Source organism: Seriola dumerili, unplaced genomic scaffold (assembly GCF_002260705.1).
Source record: "Seriola dumerili isolate Sdu_G_001 unplaced genomic scaffold, Sdu_1.0 BDQW01000066.1, whole genome shotgun sequence".
NCBI classification, from domain to species: Eukaryota; Metazoa; Chordata; class Actinopteri; order Carangiformes; family Carangidae; genus Seriola; species Seriola dumerili.
Window position 1 is genome coordinate 2,026,372 of NW_019174321.1, and position 24,843 is coordinate 2,051,214.

Here is a 24,843-nt window from a genome sequence, read left to right on the forward strand (position 1 = left end):
GTATATACATATATAGGCCTGCACACACATATATATAAATATACATATACATATGTTGGTTTAGCTTGTTTTTTTATTTTTGCCCTTTAATTTTACTTTTATCCTCATACTGTTTTTATGTGTCTTTTTTTAGATTATCTCATTTCCCTTTGATCCACATCTCAGTGGATGGTATCTCTCAGTTGTGATCTTGTAGGATGTCTCCTCCCACCGACTTTAAAGTTCATCTTAAAAAATCAATTCTTGACATTAAAAAAAAATCATCTGAGCACAGATACTTTATTCTTAAAAAAAAAAAAGTATGTAAATGTATTTTTTTTAACTAACATGATTATGTTAACCCTGCAGAACAGGCAAAAAGCATTGAAGGCAGAGGAAGAAAAAGACAGGAGAAAAAACAATAAGCATGTGAGACAAGACAAAGACAAAGAAAAGTAAGAAAAGAACAGAAAACAGAGGAATGAAAGAAAACATGTTTCAGAGGAAGCTCAATATACTTTTTTCGATTCAAGTTTATTTTTTAGTGCAAATAATACAAAACATGTTCCAAAATTAAAGTTACACATTAATAACAGCTTCTTTCTATGTTTGAAACTAAATCAGAACGGTGTCTCCGACTATGCTGCAGTGGGAAATCCAATCACATTTTCATTAACTTCAGTATGTCCAGTACAAATAAAGATCCAGTTCATTTTGAACTTACATTCTCTCCCTGCAGTCTCAGGGGTCAGGACTCAAACTCACGAACTTTGCTGCACACCACTCTTTTCCATCACATAGATAAATGTGTTTTAACGTTTCGGGAAGCTCAGTCTCATCAATTCAAGTTTTTACTGAATTCTATTTCATAAACTGCAGTTTTTAAAAAAAGAGTTTAAACAGATTTTTAAAGACTAAATCCACTTTTCTGAGTTAGTTTAGAGGTTTGGGGTGTGGTCTTGATTTGAATGCATCCTTTTGAATATTAACATTGAACTGAAATTAAAATTCATTTTTTAAAATATCTGTATATACTGTATATCCTTGGTGTTACTTTTTATTTGTGTAACCTATATTTAGTCAAAAGTGGTATTCTCCTAAACAGCCAACATGGTGACTGTACAAATGTTAGCTGTAACACTGTGACTGTCACTGTGACACAGGTAGAACAGGCAGCCTGTTACCAGACGCCAAAAACCAAGCTATTGTACAAGGCACACAATTGTACATTAAAATCCAGCCTGCCGAGCACCAAACACTGAGTTTTCGGTTGTTTGAGGGTCTGAGCTGTGGTTCACAGTAATGTTACACCCACAGGTTGGGCTCCGACTGCAGGTTAGTATTTATTATACAGACTACTGGACACACTGAGCACCCCAGCATGTAAGCACACAGCTTACAGGTGAATATTTTTGGCTATAAACAGAGTTTATCAGAGGCTGTGATTGGTGAGAGGAGCAGGGATGTGACTGAATCATTCATGGCAGATCCAGGGTCAGTTTTCTCTAATATATAATGTATAATATATACACTATTTCACTCTTATGGACAAAACTACGAAACGTTCAGGGGTTGTTAGAATTAATCATCATACAAAGGCCTGTACATCTGAGAAACTGAGAAACAGCTGCAGTCATCTGTGTCAGGGTGTGTTCAGGTACAGTACTGAGTGTAGGTCACCTGTGTTTTCACAGGATCCAACAAACAATCGCTGTACTTACGCACAGGAAATGGAAGAAAATAGCCTCAAAGAGTGAAAATACATTTCAGGTTGTGTTTGTGTGTGTGCTGCAGAGCCTGTGCAGACAGCTGGATCAATGAAAGTGTATCTGTTCTGACAGATGTGGACTGCACTGAAACGCCTCCTGTGCAGACTCTCTGGAAGCTTGTTAGCCACATACGCAGCAACTGTGTGTGTGTGTGTGTGTGTGTGTGTGTGTGTGTTGGTGTTTCTGTGTGTTTGTCTGACTGATCTTTAGTCACATCTTTCTGCATTTTCTTTGACTTCATGTGATCACACCGCCTCTAAGATTCACCTCACACACGCTCTGGATGTTGCATCAGTGTTTGAAGGACATACAGGGCTGTCACTTGATTCAGTCAGTACCGTACCATGTTAGCTGACAGCCTGCCTGTCAGTCAACCACCCCCAGCATCAGATGGCTACAGCCCTGATATTCTCAATATGGGTTTAAACCAAAGCGCTGAGCCTCAGCTGCAGCAAACAGATAATTAGGAGCATTAGGGTCAAAGGTAAAGACAAAGTCCTTGAAAATATCTCAGGAAACCAGTTCGACTGAATTGTTGACATTAACATTTGGAGAAGAGTGGTGAACAGAGCAGATCAGTGGAGTTTGTTTCCTGCAGGTTCGTCCCCTCAGTTTGTCTCGTCTACAGCGCAAAAAACAACCTGCAGAAAATAAATTGGCTCCCCTTCAATATTCACTGCAGCCTGGATCATTAAAAACCCAGAGAGGCAGTTTAAAAATGGCCACAAAACTTTCCCAAAAAGTACAAAATCACAGGCAGAGAAGGAATAAAATGTAGAAACAAGCAGCCGGAGGGGCCGAGCAGATTATTGAGATCTGAGAGGAAAAAAACCAGAGCGGGACGAGCTTAAAGGCAAACAGAACAACATGTCCCCCTGTCAGGATCTATCCCTCAGACATTACGAAGCTCTCATGCAGAACAGATCCACCTCAAAGCTTCAAAATCAAATCCACATCCACACTATAAAAAAATATCCTGCAACAACCAACCAGAAGACCGGTCGGATCCACTCCACTCGATATGAACACGACTTCCTGTTAGCAACATTTAAGCTAAAACTCTGTATGTACACAAACACAAAAAGGTAAAATTCATCTTCTCTGATACTTTGTGCTGAAATCACAACCAAGACTTTGTGTGTTTGCTCCGTCTCTGACTGACTCAACTTTTTATTCTTGGGACACAAAAAGCTGCAGGAAAAAATGTCACTGGAATTCCTTAAGGGAAATGACTCAACTGACCAAAAATGGGGTTTCTCTCGTATGATGCAGAATTTCATTCATCTTCAAAAAAAAAAAAAAAAAGTTTCTTTTTCATTTACTTTTTCATTTATTTGAAATCGTGTAAAACGTGAACCAGCTTCTGAACATTAATGTGCTGTTTGTTCGTCATCGTCCCTGCAGATAAACACCTTCTCCACCTTCATCCATGACCAGCGTGCGTTTCCCAGCATGTCATTTTTAACTTATCTGTTTTTCTTCTAGAGCTTCTGATGATTTCACCTGCCACATCTACGACTTCATTCACATCTGAGCAACATGTGCAGACAGAGAGAAATAAACAGAATCCAAACTGGACGCCACTCTGAGCCACTGAAATCACTTCATAGGTAAATCATGTCAGGGGGACAGACGATGTGAAGACCGGACGGCTTCCTTCATCCTCTGATCTCATGAAGCCTGGGACGCAGACAGTCTGTCTGCCTGCAGTGAGTCCATACAGAGTTCTTCATTTAAATTAAGACATTTCCTTTTTTAATTTATTCTTCAAATGTCTTTAAAAGTCTTAAAACTAACTGTGACTGTGTGTTTTCAAGTTAAAAAGTGTAAAAGTGAAAGTTCTGCTTAGAGTTCACATATACATGTGACATTAGAGGCCAAGTTTAATTCAAAACTACTTTGTTAGTTTAACTCATTAACTTTGAAGTGACTTCACTGGGCAGTTTGTTTCTTGACATCAGGAGAATTTGAAATGTTTTAGGAGCCGACTGTGTCAGAAAAATAATTAACTTATTATTTTTTTAATCCAATAAATTACTAATAAAATGTTATTGAGTCAGTTCTCCCTGTGTTTAAAAACTAAACAAACAGCTTGAAATGAACCGTGATGATGTCAGTGAAGTGACCTTTAACCTTAAACTCCCTCCCACACAGAGGGAGGATCAGCCACATGGCTTTTACTTTGAAAGGATTTTTCCTTTTTTTCCTTTGTCCTCCTCGTGAGGACAACTGCTTCTCTTCTTCTCTTCCTTTACATCTGCCACTTCCTGTTTCCTGTCCATCAGTGGGCGGAGTCAGAGCCAGCGGCGCCCAGCTGGTGCCAGTCCACCCAGTGCTGACCCGGGACCAGCTTCTTCAGGGGGATGAAGGTCTCTCCCAGCAAGGTGTTCTCCCAGAAAGCCCCGTCACCCAGGACCCGCAGGTGGATCACCCTCTGGTCCAGGTCCCCCCGAGGGATCCGCTCGTACACCAGCTGTAGGGATGGGGGGTGTGGTCAACAAATATTTAATATTAACAGTGTCTTTGGTATAAAGTTGAATATCAGAGTCAGACAGGATCAGTTTGTACCATCTCGTTGTAGGTGGGGTTACAGGTGCGTCGTGCTGCCTTGGTCTTCCTCTTGCTGGTCTTCTGGGGGTCGGGGAGGAGGTAGAGCTTCACGTAGGGGTCTGGGTCTGTCCCGTCCTGCAGGGGCTGCTGCACAGACCACACACACATCCACGTCAGTATTCACGTCTGTCTGAAAGTTAATCTACCTACATTCAGCTGGGTTCACAGCAGCCAATCAGAACATCTGTATGAGAACTCATGAGTCTCAGATGGCCTCCAGTAAAATCAGCAAACAGGAAATGAATCATCAGATTAATCAATAACTGTTCTAAATCAATAATAAACAGAATTATGCGTTTATTGTCTCCTGCCAACACGTCTCAATAAACACTCATCACGTGACAGTCAGAGTCAGACTGACCAGTCCTCGTATGTGCATGACCATGATGAAGAGTTTGTCGTTCTTGTAGGAGATGGACAGTTTGACTTCACCGAGCTCTTTCCCTGAAGCTGGAGACCACGAGATCTCTGCAACACACACACACACACACACACACACACACACACACACACACACACACACACAGAGTACACACACAATACATCCACAACACACACAGAAACACATTGGAAACTGATTAAAAGTCATCGAACATATAAAACTAAAAACATACAGTTGATGTCCTTCGTTAAACTGACCTGAGTCTGTATGAGACCCAGGTCCCTGCACTCAGACCTGCTCCTGACTGCAGCTCTGATACTGTGTTCACACATGGAGTCGGTCTTTACTGCACAGTTACTTATTAACAGAGAGGAGACACAGAAGAAGAAGAGACGTTTCCTCTTCTAATAATTTGTATTACCTCCTCATAAAACCAGTGTAATGAGTATAACCAAAGACTCAGTGGGAACACACTGACGTATAAACTCACTTCAGTGTGTTTGAAGTGAACACTGTTTATCTGATACAGACAGGAACACACTGGACTTTAACCCTGACTCTGTTTGTGTGTGTGCGTGTGTGCGTGTGTGTGTGTGTGTGTGTGTGTGTGTGTGTGTGTGTGTGTGTGTGTGTGTGTGTGCTCTGAGTCGTCAGGTGTGTGGGGGTGTAAGGGTGGATCAGTTGAACTTTAACAGAGTTTTTCAGTCATGAATCAGGATCAGGTGCACACACACTATTAGTGCTAATCTAATAATTTAATCTAATGTCACACCCACTGTCAGTGTGTTCAGAGTTACAGAGACACACACACACACACACACTTAGACAGACTCACAGTCTGATAACACAAAGAAAAGTGAAAGTATTTTTATTGTTACTGTCTTTACACTGGCAGCCGGTCTGTTACAGAACTGATGTGAACACCAGGTCCACAGTGAAACTGATCTGTGTCCAGCTGGTTTTAGCAAAGAGCTCTGTCCACAGTCAAACACCTGAACAGCACCAACACAGGTGAATCTCTTCTTCTTCAAACTCTTTTCAGTTTAACATCAAAACTGCACCACAGCAACATCTGGAGAGGCTGATAACATCTGTTTTATTTTTTAACATCTGTTTAATATATTTAAAGATACAGGCTCCTGCCAGTTATTAAGGCAAATCTACATTTACATTGATGGACAGAAAATAATATAAAATATTAAAGATTAAACTAAACGTCCACTCTCATTGGTCAGTTTTCAGTCGTGTGTGTGTGTGTGTGTGTGTGTGTGTGTGTGTGTGTGTGTGTGTGTGTGTGTGTGTGTGTGTGTGTACCTGCTGGTTTGCTTGCTGTTGTCCCTGGTCTCTCGTCTCTGGGCAGTGGGTGGAAGAAAGTGTAGACCAGGTCACACTAACACAAACACACACATAAACACACACATTATTCACATATTCGTGTGTGTGATCAGAAACTCCTGATGCATTGACAGATGAGACTTTTAATTTGACATCTACACAATTACTTGCTGTAATAAAGTTTTTCTATGGAAAAATACATTTTCTCAAATTAATGTTTCTTTTTCTTAATATATCTACACATTAACAGGGCTACACATCCAAGGGAAAAAAGAAGTTATACTTAGTCAGGTTTATGGAAATATACATGCAAAAAAATACAATAACATATGTTCATTTTCAGAGCGTGGGGGAGAGTTGACGTCCTGCCAAGTTTCTAAACCTGGACAGACCTGATACAGCAGCAAGGATCCACACCCACAGTGTGTGCGCGTGTGCGTGTGCGTGTGTGTGTGTGTGTGTGTGTGTGTGTGAAAATGAAACTTGAGTGGATGTTGAGAACATGAACACAGTGTTCTGATCAGTCCTCAGCGTCACTGAGCTTCATAAACAAACAAAGAAACTGAAACCTTTAACTGAGTTAAACTGAAAGATTATTTCCGATATAGATAAGCCAGAAAGTCATAAATAAAAAAGCAGGATATGTTTCATTACTGGAGTGCATCATTTAAACAAACGCAAATTCATTCCTTATGTTATTTAATTACATTTTTAAATACATGAATTTATTAATGAATCCTAATGAAACACTGAAAAAGTTGAAAAAATTTGAGTGACACGTCGGCACTGACTGTGGGAAACAGACACTGGTCTGTTGTCTTTTATTCTGAAAGTCACTGTAAACTGAACTTAAACCTCTTGAAAACATTTAGGAGATAAAAGATTTTTATGTGAAGACAACAACAAAAACATTTATGTGCTGCTGACTGTAAAATATGAACCTCACAGGAGCAGGAGCCACATTAACCTGCTGTCATCCTCTTTTATTATATATTATTATATATTATTATATATTATTATATATCCGCCCTGCGGGAAAAAACAAATAAACCAGGAAACCAGACGCTCCATTGGTCAGAGGTCAGACTGTGACTGACCTGGGCCACTTCCGGGCCGGCGTGGATCAGGTGCCAGACGTAACCGTTCAGCTCGTCTTTCCTCTTATCAGCCGTCGCCTCACCTCGGGACCGACCAATCACAAAACGGCTCGGGAAGCTGGGGGTGGGGCAAAGAGGAGACCGTGTGTTGTTCGCATTATAACAACATGCAACTTATCATGTGTTGACAAGGTCTGTGACCTGATGAGATAAAGTGACGTGTTCGTAAAAACTGAATCATTGGTAACAATGAGAAAATATGTCACAATAATATAAACCTTGTGTGTGTGTGTGTGTGTGTGTGTGTGTGTGTGTGTGTGTGTGTGTGTGTGTACCTGGGCAGTCTGGATGAGGGGAAGATGAGTCTCATTTTACTGTGAAGTTCATGAAACTCTTCAAACGTCCTCTGAACCAGCTGCACTTCCTGCTGACCTTCACGCTCCACCTTCACCACAAAGGCCTGAAACACACACACACACACACACACACACACGCACACACGCACACACACAGAAATATGAAACATGTTCCTGACATCTTTGTTTTGGTTTTCCTGAGTCTTCCAGAGAACTGAACTGTATCATTAAATCTCTTCCTCAGGATTTAATGCAGCTGATTAAACATCACATGGAAACTCTGTTATCTTCTCTGAGAGTGAATGGAATTTAAAAAGACATTAGAGTGTAATAAAATATTTATTTTGGAGTTCCTGTACTGATAAAGACTCAGCTTCGAATTTCTTGGACTAAATTTACAGATATTTTTCCAGTTTTTCTGACACAGCATCGAACGCTACGATAGATCGATCAGTTTTTTTGTTGTAGACGAGTGATAACTTCATCAATTTCCCTTATTTCTTATCACTGACACTGACAATCCTTAATCAACTGTATTTAATTAGTTAAAAACCAGAGATCCATCAAACTGCTGGACTCATCTGTTTGTGCCTCTGTCTTTCTCTGACTTTATTTTTATGCAATAAGGAGAGAGACGCACCTTCCAAACATTCACATTTTTTAATTTCAATCTGCCACCATCTTTAATGTGAGTCAATGAAGGGCTCAGTTCAGTTGCGGCTGGACTCACGTATGCCTTGCTGGGGTTGGTGGTGCGGATGTGTCTGCAGATGTACAGATTCCTGATGAGGCCGTCGCTCTTCACCGTGTGAATCCTGGGAGCGAACGACAGCATGGGACGATCCTCCGACGAGGCGAACTTCATCTGGGCCAGATTGTGGATGAAGAAGTTGAGCTTGGTGGCGACGCTGCCCAGACTGGACTCGATCAACCTGCACAGGCCAGAGAGGGAGGAGGGTTAAAGGACCAATCTGCTGATTTATATCATATTATATTTCTTTATTTCCCTTTTCTTTCTATTGATGTTTAATATATGATTCTATATTTTTTTGTTGTTATTTATGTCCCCTGTTTGTTTTTGTGATGATTTTCCTTTGTTTGTGTAATACAGGGTCCATACACATTTTTCCATGATGTCTCCATGACGTTTCCATGACGTTTCCATGACATTAAAACAGTTTTAATGAACTGAACTTCTCTGCGTATAATGTACCTGGTGAAGTACATGGTGGCGTCGGCCTCAGACTCGTGAGGTCTCAGTGCGTCGTAGACGTACTTCAGATCGTCCAGGTCCGACAGTTCAGGGATCCCACAGGACAACATCTGCACACACACACACACACACACACACACACACACACACACACACACACACACACACACACACACACACACAGAAGCTATAATCATCACATTATCAGTGGATCACATGATTACAGTGTTAAAGGAGATTCTCACGGCTCCTAGTTCAGTTTCAGTGTAGAGCTACAATGATTGGTCCATTAGTCAATCGACAGGAAATTAATTATTTACATGTTTTTCAATATTTTTTCTTCTTGGTTTATGACGTTTGAAAATAGTGTGTGCGTGTGTGCGTGTGTGCGTGTGTGTGTGTGCGTGTGTGTGTGTGTGTGTGTGTGTGTGTGTGTGTGTGTGTGCTGTACCCACCAGGCCCAGCAGGTTGAGGAACAAGTGTGTGTGTTTCCTGATCAGGTTGTAGGCCTCGCAGCACAGATCCACAAAGTCGTGGAAGCGACTGGACGGTTTGTCTCCTCCGTTGATGACGTACGCCATGTCGGAGGTGAAGACGAAGGGGGCGCGGTCCCTGCACGGAGTCACATGACATGTTTAACTAATCCAGACTATCACATAAAAAAGATCCAGCACGGGTACGTCAGTCCGTTCCCTCACCGTTTGATGTTTCCAAACATCTGCGCGTGTCCCAGGAACTTCCCGAAGTCGATGTGGAACATGTGACCGCTGGTCTTCAGCATGATGTTGTCGTTGTGGCGGTCGCAGATGCCCAGGATGTAGGTCGCCACGCAGCAGCCGGCACACGAGTAGATGAAGTTCTCCACCGCCTGGACACAAACAGAGGTTTAGACTAACATACATGGAGTTAGTTTGATTTTATAACCAGTCATCACATGCAGAGGTCAGAGGTCACAGGTCAGGTGGGTCAGAGGTCAGTTCGGTCATGATATCAGGGCTGAAACTAACGATTATTATTATTGATTAACTTGAAGATTATTTTCACATCACCTTTTGTTTCAGTTTACTGTCTGACTGGGTCTGTACAGGTGTGTGTCCAGGTGTGTGTCCAGGTGTGTGTCCAGGTGTGTGTGTTACCTTGTCATACTGCTCGTCAGTGGGGTTGTGTTTCAGCAGCCAGTCGGCCAGTGGACGGTCTTTGAAGGATCCAGTGACTCCGTGTTCCCCCTGGATCTTCCTCAGAGTGTCAGCTTGAGGAATCATCTCGACCATACCTGAGAACAGGGAACAACACACCTGTCAATCACACCTGTCAATGACACCCAAGAACAGGTGAAACACAGGTAAAAAATTTTCTTGGTAAACACCTGTCCTCCTGCTGTATACACCTGTCCTCCTGTTGTATACACCTGTCCTCCTCTAGTATACATGTGTCCTCCTGTTGTATACACCTGTCCTCCTGTCCTCCTATAGTATACACCTGTCCTCCTGTCCTCCTGCTGTATACACCTGTCCTGCTGTTGTATACACCTGTCCTCCTGTCGTATACACCTGTCCTCTTGTTGTAAACACCTGTCCTCCTGTAGTTTACACCTGTCCTCCTGTAGTTTACACTTGTCCTCCTATAGTATGCACCTTTCCTCCTTAAGTATACACCTGTCCTCCTGTCCTCCTATAGTATACACTTGTCCTCCTATAGTATACACCTGTCCTCCTGCTGTATACACCTGTCCTCCTGTAGTTTACACCTGGAGTGACCTCACCTCGCCCTCTGCCGGTGGAGAAGCATTTGAAGATGACCATCCTCATGTCCAGACCCTCCTGGATCCAGATCTTGTTCATGATGCGGATCATCTGCAGAGTCAGCATGTCCTGCCGCAGGTCGTCTCCTGACTGCACAGAGACACACACACAGTCTAAATATGGCCGGTCCGGGTGGGAGGGAGACCTGATCACCTTTGTCTTCAGATTCAGGTAAAAAAAAAAAAAAATCAGATGTTACCTTGAAGATGACGTTGATGTGGTCTCCCAGAGGGTCCAGGTTTTGGAAGGACAGTTTGAGAGGGACAGCGTTGGAGTTGAAGAAGGAACATGACTGTGAAAGACAGAAGAGTGTGAGACCTCAGCTCTGAGTTCACAGGAATTTAACTCTTATTGTCTCAGTGTCGACTGAAAGACGGAGGAACGTCAGATATCAGAGTAGGTTCAGTTCTCTCTCTCACCACTCACTTGAGAGCTGCCCACTACTTATCCTAATCCTAATCCTAACAGGCCACTCCTGCTCCCACTGTCAGTAAATGTTCAGGTGTCGTTTTACCAAAGCATCTTATCTCTCTTACTGAAAGTCCCAGGAGGCTCCACAGGTTTCTCACCAAGAGTTTCCTCTGATTCTGTAACAAACCTGGGAGCAATTATCTCTTCAGTCTGAATCTGATCTGAGGTCAGTTTGTCATGCCCTCCCTCTCCAACCTGAACAGAAAACTATTTACATTTTCAGAGATTCTCGATTTGATGCAGGGGGGAGGAAGAAATGATGAAAAGCATCAGAAACACGTCAGTATTCAAAGCAATGTCTTGAACATGTCTGGAGTGGATTCCTTAACTTTGGACTTGGCCTGACTGGATCCTTGTCATCTCAATATGTATGAGCCTGATTCCCTGCAGCAGCTGACTGACTGTGAGCAGGTCTCCGACTGAGAAGCTGCTTTAAGAGCTGAAAGACTCTGTGAATCACTTTCAGACCAGAACCTGACCGGTCCCAAAGTCAGGACCGACACAAACATCGGTTTCTTTGACATCAGACAGCTACGAGCTCCTTCAGATGTCTCAGGAATACGATTCCTGATCTCCTTCCTGCTCTAAAGAGGACGGACCCTTTAATGACCCTATGAACTTTCCTGTAGCGCCACCCACAGGATGAATGGACAGACAGATGGACACTGTTCGTCTCTTGTCTCGTCCTGTACCTGGATGTTGATTCCTGTGACCAGCAGCGCCGGGTTGAGAGGAAGTCTACAGCTGCTGTTCATGGAGAAGAACTGCTTCATCTCCTCCAGACCCTCTCTGAGGATGGACTGTAACACACAAACACAAACCAGATTCACGTCTCTCACGTCCGTGACGCTCACAGAAAGGTCAAACTTTCCAGGCTAAGTAACTCTTGATGTCATTATCCGGGTGTGTCCGTGTCCTCCCCACCTGTCTGCTGGACGGCGTGGCATCTCGCACTTTGTGAGCCACCTTGGCGAGGATGGAGACGAGCCAGCACTGACGGTCGAACTCGTCCCGGAGACCTCGGCCGACGCAGCAGAGCAGAGCGGCCAGAAGGTGCTGATACCGAGCGCTGAACTGACTGTCCTGCAGGTTGTCCTTCAGCAGCCTGAGAGACGGAGACAGACACAACCAGGGCTCAACTTAACTAAACCAGACTAACCCAGATCCTGGATCCAGAACCTTCCCTGCAGGTTGTCCCTCTGAGACAGAGACAGAGACAATCAGTCTGTGTCCGCTAATTCTGCATAACGAGTTAACCTCTTATGAAACAGATGGATTAGCATTAACTGGTAGCATGTTAATAAACAGCACAATGAGCTTTAAGCAATTTAAAATGCTCAGTTTGATAATCCCACCAGATGTTGTTGTTTATCTAGGAGAAAGAAAACAAAAGAGGTCTGGAAGCAGGACAGAGGTCCAGACCTGATCTGATAACTCTGTGTGATCAATAAATCAGACTGTAGCTGACCAGAAGAGGTAGTGAGCGATGCGAACGTCCCCGATGGCTCTCCGTAGGAGGAAGCGAACCAGAGAGCTGTCCAGATAACACTCGTACTTCAGAGCCTGAGACACAGAGACAGAGACAGGATCAGTTCTGAAACAGAGACACTACGAGTCCAGTCAGTTTCTATCTGAGAAGCCAAAACCACAAAGTTCAATTATATTTTATATGTATTGCAGGTGTTTAATCATTGGCTAACAGCTGTGTCCAGTGGTGTTACTGTGGAGTTTACACTCAGTGTAATGTTTATTTCCACAGTTCACCACAGTCACATCACACCTGCGCTACAAACAACTCATTAACTGATGAACTGACTCTAATTAGCTGTTTTTTTCAGTTGACGCTAAGATGATGTTACTGTATGTGACTCTCTACACTTCCTGAACAGATGTTTCACACTAAAAGCCTCTCTGGAAATTGAAGGGATTTGAAGCACTGGAAAGCCCTTAATGTGAAACACCTAAAGGGAAGTGTTGAGTTTCACTGTCTGCAGCTAAACAGTTATTTTCAAAATGAGCTGATACTGACGTATGAAGGCAGCACTGTCCACATACTTTTGGACATGGAGGTAAATCTTAGTAAAGAGGTAAGTAGACTGGAATATGTGTTAAATTGTGGGAAAGAATGGACAGAACTAAGATTAAATACAAACAACAGAGCTCGTCAGGTTACAAGTCATTCCTGCACTTCCAGCTCTGACCCACAGGGAGGCGCTACAGACACATAATAGCCACCAGAAATGTGCACAGCAGGTCGTTCCTGCCAAATACAATAAGATTAGTGAACACACGCAAACTGTGCCTCAGTCACAAATAACAGTCAGGAAGAACAAGAACAGGTTGGATGAAATGACACATAATGTCAGGAAAAGAAGGGAACATGTTTCTTGAGCCACTGAAAGGCTTTTAATGTGAAATACCTGTGCAGGAAGTGTTGATTTTAAAAAATAGCAAAGAGCAAGTTCATCAGAAAATGTTAATGACAGAAAGTGTTTTCCACGGCAAGACTCTGTTACTGGACGTACACAACAGGAAGGTCTGAGTTTTTATCAACAGCAAATTTAAACAGGAGCAGCTCGGGAAACAGGGAGGCACGTAAACACCTGTCTGCCCTTCACCTGTGTCATTTAACAGCAGTATTCAGATACAACAGGAAGCAGAAAAATGGAACTTATTATTACTTCAACCTGATGAGTGCTGCCCCCAAAGACGACGACATCAAACATCACACCTGCTGCAGGTGTTCACACACCCTGTCATCACGTTACCTGGACCAGCTGAGGCAGGAAGTCCAGCAGCTCTGGGTCTGAAATGGAGTCCATCCACTGGACAGCCGTCCTTCTCAGCTCCTGGTCCGGGAACCTGCAACACACATGATGACGTCACTAAGGCGCTCAGACCTTCAGATGAGCAGGTGAGTCTCGGTGAGCAGGGACGTACGAGGCGTGGAGGAGTCCCAGGGCGTCCAGGTGGCCCAGGCATGCCCACTGTCTCAGCAGGGCGTAGATGTCGGGCAGACAGGCCCACTCCCAGCAGGGGGCGCTGGCCAGAACCAGAGGCAGCGCTGCACTCTCAGCCTGACAGAAGGCCTTCTTCTCCCACAGCAGGCGCTCATCCTCCGTCGTCAACCTGCACGGATACAACACACACAGTTTACACAGGATTTCAGTGGGTTTTTATTAAACATGAAAATTCTTCTGATAATGTAAGATGCCTCCTAAATATTATGTGGTTCGTGTGGGACTCCTAACAGCAGCTATCTCACTCAACGAGGGGAAAATGTTTGATAGGACAGAATGGAGATACATGTTTCACACGCCCAGAGCTTTTGGGTTTGGCCAAACATTTATGAGACCCAGAGAGACCCGTAGCGCTCTCACTGCAGGTCTGGAAACCTGCTAACTGCTGCAGCAGAGACCTCACAGGAGGTAAATCTATGCAGCTCCTGTTTCTGTTGGCTCACACACTTGGACCCGATCTCTGATCCCGGATCAGATCCTCAGACTGTTTCTGATTTCTGGATGAAGACACCAAAATGTTCTGCAGGTTGAAAACATTTTAAATCCCAGAAGTGAACCAGAGGGAAAAACCATCTGGACTGTGTGTAACCTCACGCCACAGGTTTGATTAGTGTGAGCGAAGAGTCAGAAACGACACTGGCTGCTGCTTTTACAAACTGAGATGTTTCACTACTAAACACTTTTTAAGATGCGACTGAAAATGGTTTGAGTTGCAGTTTTTTGAACTGAGTTGTATGATGAGATCTGTCCACTGGTGCTGTACGGAAGATTGGATGAGCCATGATTTATATGAGTAAAACAGACAATTTAATAGAGAAATGTATTAATTAAATAAAATGTGATGACAAATAATAATAAACACATATCAAATGAAAAATATCTCTCCTTATATTAAATTAATTAGTTGGCAATTTAAGAAATGAATAAGCAATCAAATATAAAGCGAAATAAATCAGTATCCACTGAAAAAGCCTGCCTTCAATTACATACTCAGAATATATTAAAATATATAGAGATGTATTTATTTTTTTGGACACCTAATAACTTAATTCTGGGAGAAGTATTTATGTTTTTCTTATTAATATATCATAGTTTATTTACATATCGTATCTATCTAATTGTGTGTTTCATTAATTATGACTACTTTAGTTTTTTGAGACTTTTCTCTACTTTTTATTAGTATTTTTATTTAGTATTTATTCCATTAAAACATGTTACTGTTACTGCAGCTGTGGATAATCCTAAAAATAGATGCAGTCACATCTGCTTATTTTATTTATCAACAGTGTCTTCATCCATTTCTCATGTTTATCAACAAAACTATCAGTATTAATAAAGTGTATTTGTGTGTGTGTGTGTGTCCGTGTGCATTTCTCTGACCAGAAGAAGGCCTTCTTGTGCAGGACGTCCTGCAGCTGGATTTGACTGATGGTGTCCAGTCTGGAGAAGTCGTACTGAGGACAGAAGTCTGCTGGAGGAGGGGTACTGAAGCGAACCTCGAACGACGAGGTGGGAAAGTCCACCTGAGATATAACGAGACAGAGAGAGAGAGAGAAACCAGTGAGAGGGAGGACGCTGAGACACGTTGGCTTGTGAAACTTTAATAATGAAGTCGTGTTTCCAGGCGTCAGTTTTTATTTTAATTCAAACTTTCATTCAAACGTGGGGAAAATATTAAATATCTGAACGACCTGTTTGATTTAGACTTCACCCTCTATAATCTCAACAGTGTTTGAAGTAGTTCACCTTGAGCTCCAGCAGAGGGCGCCCCGGAAATCCACTACCAGCTGAAATGGTGGCATGGCCCTTTAAAACTGTGAGCAAGTGGAGCTCCAAACAGAATCTGAACAAGCTGTTCCAGTCCTGTACTGTGTGTGTGTGTGTGTGTGTGTGTGTGTGTGTGTGTGTGTGTGTGTGTGTGTGAGAGAGAATCAGTCGACTGCACTGAAACAAAGAGCCACAGATCTGAGTGTGTTACACTGACCTACACACAACTTCACTGAGTGTGTGTTTGAGTCAAAGCTCAACAGCTGAACTGAACCATGAATCAGTGTTTACAGTGTTTTCAGGGGGGGTTGGGTGTGTGTGTGTATATGTGTGTGTGGAGGGGTGCTGTGTAAGGTACAGGTGAGACAGTGAAATACAATCCAGGACGTCCAGTCTGAGAAACTCATATGTGATTGGCCAACACAGCACCTTACAGCCCTCCCACTTTGTTACCCCCGCTGTGCCGGCACACTGGCTCCATCCGGGGGTAAAAATGGGCCTGAGAGCAGCCTTGGCTCCCAGCACTGATTTCTGAGTCTTTAATGTTTGTCTCTGAGTCAGATTAGGAGATTATACAGTTTGTGCTGTGATTGGACCAATCAGAGGGAGGAGACTACTCCAGGAACAAAGGTTGGCTACTGAAGAGGTTTTGAGTGACGTTTCCCTTTAACTGGCCCTTTAAATGATTAGTGTGTGTGTGTGTGTGTGTGTGTGTGTGTGTGTGTCACCTGCAGTATGACACTGTCTGGTTGGCTGAAGTTGGGTGAACTCGTCCGGGCGTTTCCACTCCTCCCTGGGGTCGAAGGCCACAGACCCAGTAACTTCCTCCCACATGTCAGGACGCTGCAAACACACACACACAAGCAGGGGGTGGGGGTGGGGTCAGTCAGCACACATATTGAACACACACAGGTGGGGGGGTGGGGGGGGGTGCAGTCAGCAGACACAATGAACACACTCCCATCAGCATCAGTCCACACTTCCTGCTGCTGTGAAGGAAATGATATCACAAAGGCTCAACTGGGACTTGATGGAGGGAGGATGTGTGTGTGTGTGTGTGTGTGTGTGTGTGTGTGTGTGTGTGTGTGTGTGTGTGATGAAGTGGGTGGCTATCTTAGCTTAGCATAAAGACTGGACACAGGAGGAAACAGCTAGCCTGACTCCGTCCAAGGGAAACAACATCCATAGGCCACATGTGGGTCGGACTATTTGTTAGCCGGGAGCAGTGACTTCCTGGTTGGGAGCATCATGTGACTCACTGTCTGAAGTTGAAGAGCGGCATGGTGACCCAGCCCAGAGCCTCGATGCTGCGACGCTGCTTCCCCTTGTCCTCAGCTCCTCCGGGGGGGGGCAGAGAGCTGGCAAACAGAGTCACAGTCAGCTGAGACTCTCTGGGCAGCTGGTTGATCTGCACCGGGAAACACACCCTGTGGAGGGATATTTAAAGTTGTGGTGAAAATCCAAACATTATCTCATAGACATCACATACATCAGGTATGGGAGTGTCCACATACTTTTGGCCATGTAGTGCAGCTGTACCTGTGTTACTGTGTGTTAGTTTTCCCGGTTCTTTTTATTAAACTATAATAAATTATTTTTTTATTGTGAATGAACAGGTTTTTTTTTCAGCTCAGAACTGATTAGTGTTTATCCTGTTTGGACCTGACTGCAGGTGAGAGCTACAGGTGTGTGCAGGTGAGGCTGTGATGTCATCACTCAGCCAGGTTGTGTTGTCTTGGGTTACGATTTTTTATCTATTGGATGCAATTCTGTGTCCACATACTTTTGGCCATGAAAGTGTGCATGAAATTAGCTTTACTGAATGTTAGCGCTCTGGTCTCAGGTGAGAGTTAAGTGGGACTCAGGTGAGACTCAGGTGAGCGTTAAGTGAGACTCAGGTGGATTACGTACCTCTGGTCCCACACCACCAGGTGGAACAGGTATTTGCTGACCGACTGCTTGCTGGTGTGCTGCGGGGCGCAGAGCTCCTCCCCTCCATGAGTCAGAGAGCAGGACAGGAAGAAACCCTCGTAACTGACCAATCAGAGAGCAGGACAGGGACATGATGTCATAAATGAGGTCAGAGATTTATTTTTAAAAAATCAAAGTAACAACAAAACCTGATCAGCTGCTGTTTTTCTTCACTCTGCAGCGGTCGCACCTGACCGACAGGTGTGTTTCTGCTGACCTCACAGACTCCTGCTCATTTTCCATCCAAACATAGTTTTAACATGTTTTGCATAAAATTCAAACGCAGTGTGAAGCTGAACAGACGTCCTGCAGTTTGTACACGACAATAAAACTATTTATTCTTCTACTGCAGCACATTCATCCGACAGCTGCAGTGACTTTGGAGACGGAGATTTTACTTAAAAAACACACAAGTTTATAAAATATGATGAATATTAAAGTTTAAACTGGTGGTTAAATATCTGTGACCTCTGACAGGAAGGTCAGTGTGTCATTGGGACCTTCTGTCATGAAAAAAAAAGAAAAATGCTCATTACAGTTTCTCAAAGTGTGACTCAGCAGATTTTCACACAGAGAAGCTGGAACAAGTGAAGTCTTGGCATCTTTCTTCAAAATAACTTCAAAGAACTGATTGTTAAAATATACGCAGGTTCATTTCCTGTCGATCAACTAATGGATTAATCAACTACTCGTTTCAGCTCTAGTTGTTTTCATTTCCATCACAGAGACATTTCTCCTCTAAACTTCTCACATGGTTTCATTTAAGTCCAGAAAGCAGCAAAGATCAGAGAAAAGTCTAAAAGCTGAATCCAGATCAGTGAATCAGAGGTTTGGTTTTTCTTCTTTCCTCTGCCGTGAATCATGTGACGACCCCTCAGATTTATCTGGTGACCCTTTGGAGGGACTGAACTATCTATGATATATAAAGGATCTGAGTACTCTCCTCAAATCTTTGCAGGTCGGTCAGCTGCAACTTTCATTATCGATTATTCAGCTGATTCTGCTTTCAATTAATCCATTAAGCTACAAAATATTAAAAACAGTAAAACCTTCACTTTCTGTTTTCTCTTCCCTTCATTTTAGTCTGTCAGAGTTTGTTGAGCTGCTGCTGTGGCTACAAAGAAAAAGAAACCAGCAGTTAAAGCTTGTGTTGCTGATGAATATTGAACTCAAAATAAACTGTGGATAAAATCCTCTTTAGTGTTGTTTAATAGTAAAATGATCTGCCCTTTATTACAATGAAAAACTGCACACAGGAAAAGTGTTATCCTCCAAGGCTGAACTCATTTCTAACTCCCGTCTTCATACAGTCTCTGTGACTCTGAGCTCAGTGTAAAAAGGAGTGAAGGATGTGAAGAGACAGAAGCTGCAGAGGAAACTGGAAACATCTGAGTGAGTCAAATGAAAAGTATTTTAAACTGGCAGAGTTTAGTTTCACAGTCCATCAGAGGCTCTTTAATCTGGGTGTTGAGTCCAGAAACAGTTAAAGAGCCAACGAACGCGCTGAGGAGGAGCAGCTCCTCCTCCTGTCGGGATCCAGCTGTTACAGTCAGACCAGGCGGCCTCCAGGAGGCGCTACAGCCATTTCTGAGATCTGAATATGTCTTCAGGGGCTTCAGGGAAATTTCAGTATTTTCTGAAATGTTGTATTTTCTGTTGGCGAATGTTGTGAGGGCGACGTGAAACCTGAAGGCAACGCGGCGCCTCTCATCTGAAACAAAAACCTACGTCCTCGTCTGCAAAACAGCTCTCACGACGAGCTGCACCAGGAAGTGCGGAGGCAGTGAGCAGAGTGCGGCCTGCGAGGCGAGACCCAGGGTAAAAACCACTGCAGTCAAATGTTCTGACTGCGGTGACACAGATGAGTCAGTCAACGTGTTTGATTTAGCAACTGCACAGTCAGAGCACACCTTACTGAGATTACAACTTTAATCTGAAACTATAAAAGTGAGGGGGGCGGGGTTACACTCCACGTCAACTGTATTTACTGCATTTTCAGTCACAGTGAGAGGTAAACTGTACTGATGTAGCTGGTCAAGAGAAAGTCAGTTCTATTTTTCTATTTTGATAATCACATCATTTTATAAGAAATTGCCAAACATCCTGTTTCAGCTTCTCCAGTGTGAGAGGTCCGTGTCGTAGAGCGATTATCAATAGATTAACAGAGAAACGAACGTGCAGATCAATCAGTGGTGACAGTGACTGTTACTCTCTCCGCCGGGCTCTCTCACTTGACGCCATGTCTCCGTCATCAGCGTTAGATTCATCAGCTGCAGAGTCAGTTCACAGCTGCTGTGACAGAACATTTTAATCTGTTTCCACACAAATCACCTCAGATTCTGTCTGTGTTTCTGAAATGATCCAATTTCCCTCTCTCTCTCTCTCTCACACACACACACACACACACACACACACAGATGGTGTGTGCTGCTGACAGCCAGGTGTCAGGCGAAGCGGCCAGTCCTGCCTTCTCTCAGAGGTCAAAGGTCAGGTCTGGTTCCCAGGCAGTCAGCCCTTTGTCAGAGTAAAACCCTACGTGTGTGTGTGTGTGTGTGTGTGTGTGTGTGTGTATGTGTGTGTGTGTGTGTGTGTGTGTGTGTGTGTGGGGGAGGGGCAGCAGCAAGCAGCTCTCAGTTTGAGCTGCTTTTGTTACAGGATCACACAGACTCTCTGTGCTGGTCTGAGAACAGCTGAGTCATCAGTCCGTTTGTTCACACTGAGGCTGTAATGGCCTCTGCGGCCTGTAGAGGGCGCTGGCAGGACCGTCCATACACAAGCTGTGTAACACGTCTGTCCACATGTGTTTAAAGTGATGCTCTGATGTTGTTACAGCAGATTCACTGAGACAAACACAGAGTCCGACCTCGTCAGATCTCTGAGGTCACGTAGAAAAAGTAAAAGTGACAGAGTACAAGAGACGGAGAGGCGAACCTTTAGATACAGGTGTATGTGCCGACACCTGGCCGCGTGTGTTTGTGTGGTTGTACCTGGCGGCCCAGGTGATGGGGATCCTGTGGGCGGCGTACACGTTGAAGGACAGCACGTTGGTGACGAGGCCGGCCTCCTGCACCGGCGCCGTGCAGCAGTGACTCTGCGGTGTCGTGTGGAAGTTGGCGTTAAACGTGCTGCAGTAAAGCTCCACCAGATCCAAGATGGCTGCCGTCAACTTCTCCACCACTTTCTCTGTGAAACAAGATCGTCTCTGTGAATGTTTCCATGACTTTCTAGATATTTTCATGACCAAACATTTTGTGATTGTTGTGTGTGCAGGTCTAAGTTTTAGTGGTGATCAGTAGAATCATATTCTAATTAAAAAATCACGTTTTTATTTTATGAACCTCTGATGTTCAAACTGATTCAGAGAAGAAGACAGAGGAAATTTTATTTTTATTTATTTTATTTCAGAGAGATGTTGTGTTTGCTGCTGGTACATACCTCTGTTCTCTCTGACAGCCAGCACTGAAGCATCCTGGGAGGACGACAGAGAAAAGATGACGAGAGTGAACAAACTGAGACAGTCACCAACTCGTCTGCCTGACGGACACACGACTGTCGGCGTCTCTCACCTTCAGGACTTTGGGCTGCAGGCGACAGGGGCATGCTGGGAGCTGGTTGAGGGCAGAGGTCACATCGGGCGTTTCCACGGCAGCTAACGAACTGCAGAGCGCCTTCACCGATTGGACGAGACGCTCAACGTGCAGCGGCAGCTCCACCTTCAAGAAGAAGAAGAAGAAATGTGGTTTGATTTAAAGTGAGGACATTTTTGGAAAACGAGGACAAAGTGGGGACATGTTGAAGAGTGAGAACATCAACTGGTCAAAGGAGTTTAGACAAACTGGGACCTGATGGAGGGAGGATGTGTGTGTGTGTGTGTGTGTGTGTGTGTGTGTGTGTGTGTGTGTGTTACCTCCGACAGCAGGAAGCACTCTGCTTCATTATGAAAAGTGTCCAACAGCAGAGTCAGAGCCTCCCTGAAAAACATGGAAATAATAAACATGACACGACACTAAAATAAAACAGCACATCATGCGCAGCATCAGCTTTCCCAGTTCAACCTCTCTATTAAGCTACAGGCCCCGCCCCTCACCTGGTGACAGTCTGTTTGATTGGGCGCTCCTGCAGCAGGATGCTGTGGTTCATGGTGGACGCCGTCTCATCGTCTTCTTTCTGTCAGAAGATTTTTAAAAATGCCACATTTACAAATCTGCACTTCTGTCTTCGACTGGTTTTCACTGTATTGAGAAACTTTCTGTTCTGCACCAGACTCCTGTTTAAAAATCAACAACTCTCACTTCTAATGATCAAAACCAGATTATTGAACCGGCTCTGCTGTTGGCTGGTCTTCGGTGCCAGGTCATGTCATCAGCTACAGAGGACAGATGCTGACATCATCTGGTACCAAAGACGAGCCAACAGCAGAAAGGCCTCCTCAGTTCCCGCTTTTCACCTGCAGGTGTCAGACTTAACATACCTCAGACTGAGGAAACAAGAACTTGTCAAAATGCTGTTTTGTTTGTTCTATGGGACTTTGACACCAGAGAACACTTTCGCTTCCCTTCTTCCAAAAACAGACTGCGATATTTTCTTTTAACCTGAACCCACCATCTTTCTCGTTAACACAAGAGCCTGACAAACCTTTACCACAGAGCTGGAGACCAGGAAACATGACTGAAAGACAAACATATCTGATCCTTCAGTGTGCAGAACTTGTGTGTTGTGTTTGAACTAATGAGACCTGATAACAACACTGATGGGATGTGTGTATGTACGTCTGCGCACGGTGTATATTCAGGCTTCCTGTTTGTCTTAAACCATGTTTCTGTTTGTGTGTTAATGGGAAACTGTGTAGGTTTAGAGCTGAGGCATGTTCATCATAACTGATGTTCGCCCCCTCGAACGAACTCCACATCCACAGGGAGACTGTGATTGGTCAGTTTGGCGGTGACGAACCTACAGAGGATCTACAGCTGAATCTGCAGCTCCACTCGACTTTACAGAGCTTTATAAAGAGTTTCAGCTCATTGTTTATCCGTCCGAACAACAACTTTACTGTTCTGGTCAGCAGATGTTTTCAGAGAAACAGCTGTAAAAAGCCACTGTCCACTACCTGCTCAGCAGCAAACAGCAGACACATGCGGTTAGAGAGCAGCTGCTGAACATAGTGGAGCATTTAGCAGAGCCAGATATTTCCCTCAGGAGCTGATGGAGACCAAAAACAGAGCTAAAAGGGAATAGAGGGAATGTGGACACAAACACCACTCCACATGAATCATCTCGCTGCTCTATAACTACCGAGTATGGAAATAAGAAACTGTTTGACAACAAGTTCAACATATCACCTTAAAAGTGCAGTGTTCACTACTTGTCTCGGCTGAAAACAAAAACATCAGCTGTAGATTTACTGTATTATTGTTGAATTGTGCACATCCTCGGACTGTGCACAATTCAACAATAATACACTAAATCTAGGATGCTAAGGTGTGTGTGTGTGTGTGTGTGTGTGTGTGTGTGTGTGTGTGTGTGTGTGTGCAGACCGTGCGGGACAGCTCTGTTTTGATGTCTGATCTCTTGGTGAGAAAAAGTCGGACGTCCCAGTCGAACTTCAGACACTGCTGAACAAACTCCAAACCAGCCAGAGTCTGAGAGCTGAAAGAGACAGAGACAGAGACAGAGACAGAGGCAGAGACAGAGGCAGAGACAGAGACAGAGGCAGAGAAAGAGACAGAGGCAGAGACAGAGACAGAGACAGAGGCAGAGGCAGAGAAAGAGACAGAGACAGAGACAGAGACAGAGGCAGAGACAGAGGCAGAGGCAGAGGCAGAGGCAGAGACAGAGACAGAGGCAGAGGCAGAGACAGAGACAGAGACAGAGGCAGAGACAGAGACAGAGGCAGAGACAGAGACAGAGACAGAGGCAGAGGCAGAGAAAGAGACAGAGACAGAGACAGAGACAGAGACAGAGAAAGAGACAGAGACAGAGACAGAGGCAGAGAAAGAGACAGAGGCAGAGACAGAGGCAGAGACAGAGACAGAGGCAGAGGCAGAGGCAGAGACAGAGACAGAGACAGAGACAGAGGCAGAGAAAGAGACAGAGACAGAGAGAGTTGGAGTCAATATTCTGATTATTGTATACAACAAGCAACACTAATGTCCTCTGCTCTGCAGATTCACAGCTCTGTGGTGTGTGAAAACACCTCCAGTAAAAGTTTCAAACAATCTCTGAAGCTCCTTCTGAAAAAAGCAGAACTGAACAACTGATAGAAGTTACAAGTCAGAAAACAAGGAGGTTTCATAAACACGTGTTTATGAGCAGGTCTCAACAAGTCTTCTCTCTGGTTTCTAAGGGGAGGTTTATTCTGGATGGACATCAGAGACGATGACATCCTGGTGGAAGTCACACTGAATCATATCAAAATGCGTTTCATGCCTGTGTGTTCACATCTGATTCAGTTAGGACTATGAGGAGGAGGATTTTTGTTTTTGTCCTCCGGGGGCCGCTGTAGTTGACAGACAAAGACAAAGTGTTGGACAGACAGACATCAGCAGCGCAAACAGAGCCGCTCGCTGCTGTAAGAATCAGATAATAAACAGTTTTCACAGTTATTGTTTCAGTGCAGGAAGTTCAGTCGTCCTCTCACAGCTACAGGTTATCAGACTGAAACACACTTCCACAGGACACACACACGCACGCACACACACACACACACACACACACACACACAATCTACAGTACAGCAGCTCTTCTCTGGGGATTCATTTATTAATATCAGACGTGGGTAGAGCTGCAGCTGGTGTGTGTAGATCTGTGCTCGATCTTTGTGAGGACGTGCTGTCTGATGCTCTCACCTTCACATGACTGCTTCACGGTTCAGACTCGGTTTTAAGTTTCGCATTAGAATCAGGTTTAGGTTTTGGCGTTAGAGGTTTGGGAATCCATAATGTCACTGAGGGTCCTCACAAGTGGAGAAAGACAAATATGTGTGTGGGGGTTGTATGAACCGTAGTGCTGCTGGTTTAGCAGCAGCCACAGCTCAGCTGCACTCTGTTATTATGAGCCTGCACCACAGACCAC

The 24,843-nt window shown here is 44.1% G+C and overlaps 1 protein-coding gene across 1 annotated transcript in view; it reads right to left on the bottom strand.

Annotated features, from left to right (window-relative positions):
* Positions 1–494: 494 nt before the first annotated feature.
* The window catches only part of pik3c2b (phosphatidylinositol-4-phosphate 3-kinase catalytic subunit type 2 beta), a 30,349-nt gene continuing 6,000 nt past the window's right edge, over positions 495–24,843 (bottom strand). The window contains exons 5-32 of the mRNA XM_022742009.1: positions 23,307–23,418; positions 21,860–21,939; positions 21,680–21,743; positions 21,339–21,485; positions 21,208–21,241; positions 20,760–20,955; positions 17,713–17,835; positions 17,061–17,228; positions 16,530–16,644; positions 15,415–15,557; positions 13,955–14,143; positions 13,783–13,876; positions 12,483–12,577; positions 11,939–12,119; positions 11,707–11,814; positions 10,743–10,835; positions 10,504–10,633; positions 9,878–10,014; positions 9,440–9,609; positions 9,197–9,353; positions 8,742–8,851; positions 8,259–8,460; positions 7,508–7,632; positions 7,173–7,290; positions 6,055–6,130; positions 4,720–4,826; positions 4,317–4,445; positions 495–4,221 (exon numbers count right to left, since the gene is read on the bottom strand). Of these exons, the coding sequence (XP_022597730.1) occupies positions 4,030–4,221; positions 4,317–4,445; positions 4,720–4,826; positions 6,055–6,130; positions 7,173–7,290; positions 7,508–7,632; positions 8,259–8,460; positions 8,742–8,851; positions 9,197–9,353; positions 9,440–9,609; positions 9,878–10,014; positions 10,504–10,633; positions 10,743–10,835; positions 11,707–11,814; positions 11,939–12,119; positions 12,483–12,577; positions 13,783–13,876; positions 13,955–14,143; positions 15,415–15,557; positions 16,530–16,644; positions 17,061–17,228; positions 17,713–17,835; positions 20,760–20,955; positions 21,208–21,241; positions 21,339–21,485; positions 21,680–21,743; positions 21,860–21,939; positions 23,307–23,418 (3,595 nt within the window). The 3' untranslated portion in view covers positions 495–4,029. The remainder of the gene's footprint in view (positions 4,222–4,316; positions 4,446–4,719; positions 4,827–6,054; positions 6,131–7,172; positions 7,291–7,507; positions 7,633–8,258; positions 8,461–8,741; positions 8,852–9,196; positions 9,354–9,439; positions 9,610–9,877; positions 10,015–10,503; positions 10,634–10,742; positions 10,836–11,706; positions 11,815–11,938; positions 12,120–12,482; positions 12,578–13,782; positions 13,877–13,954; positions 14,144–15,414; positions 15,558–16,529; positions 16,645–17,060; positions 17,229–17,712; positions 17,836–20,759; positions 20,956–21,207; positions 21,242–21,338; positions 21,486–21,679; positions 21,744–21,859; positions 21,940–23,306; positions 23,419–24,843) is intronic.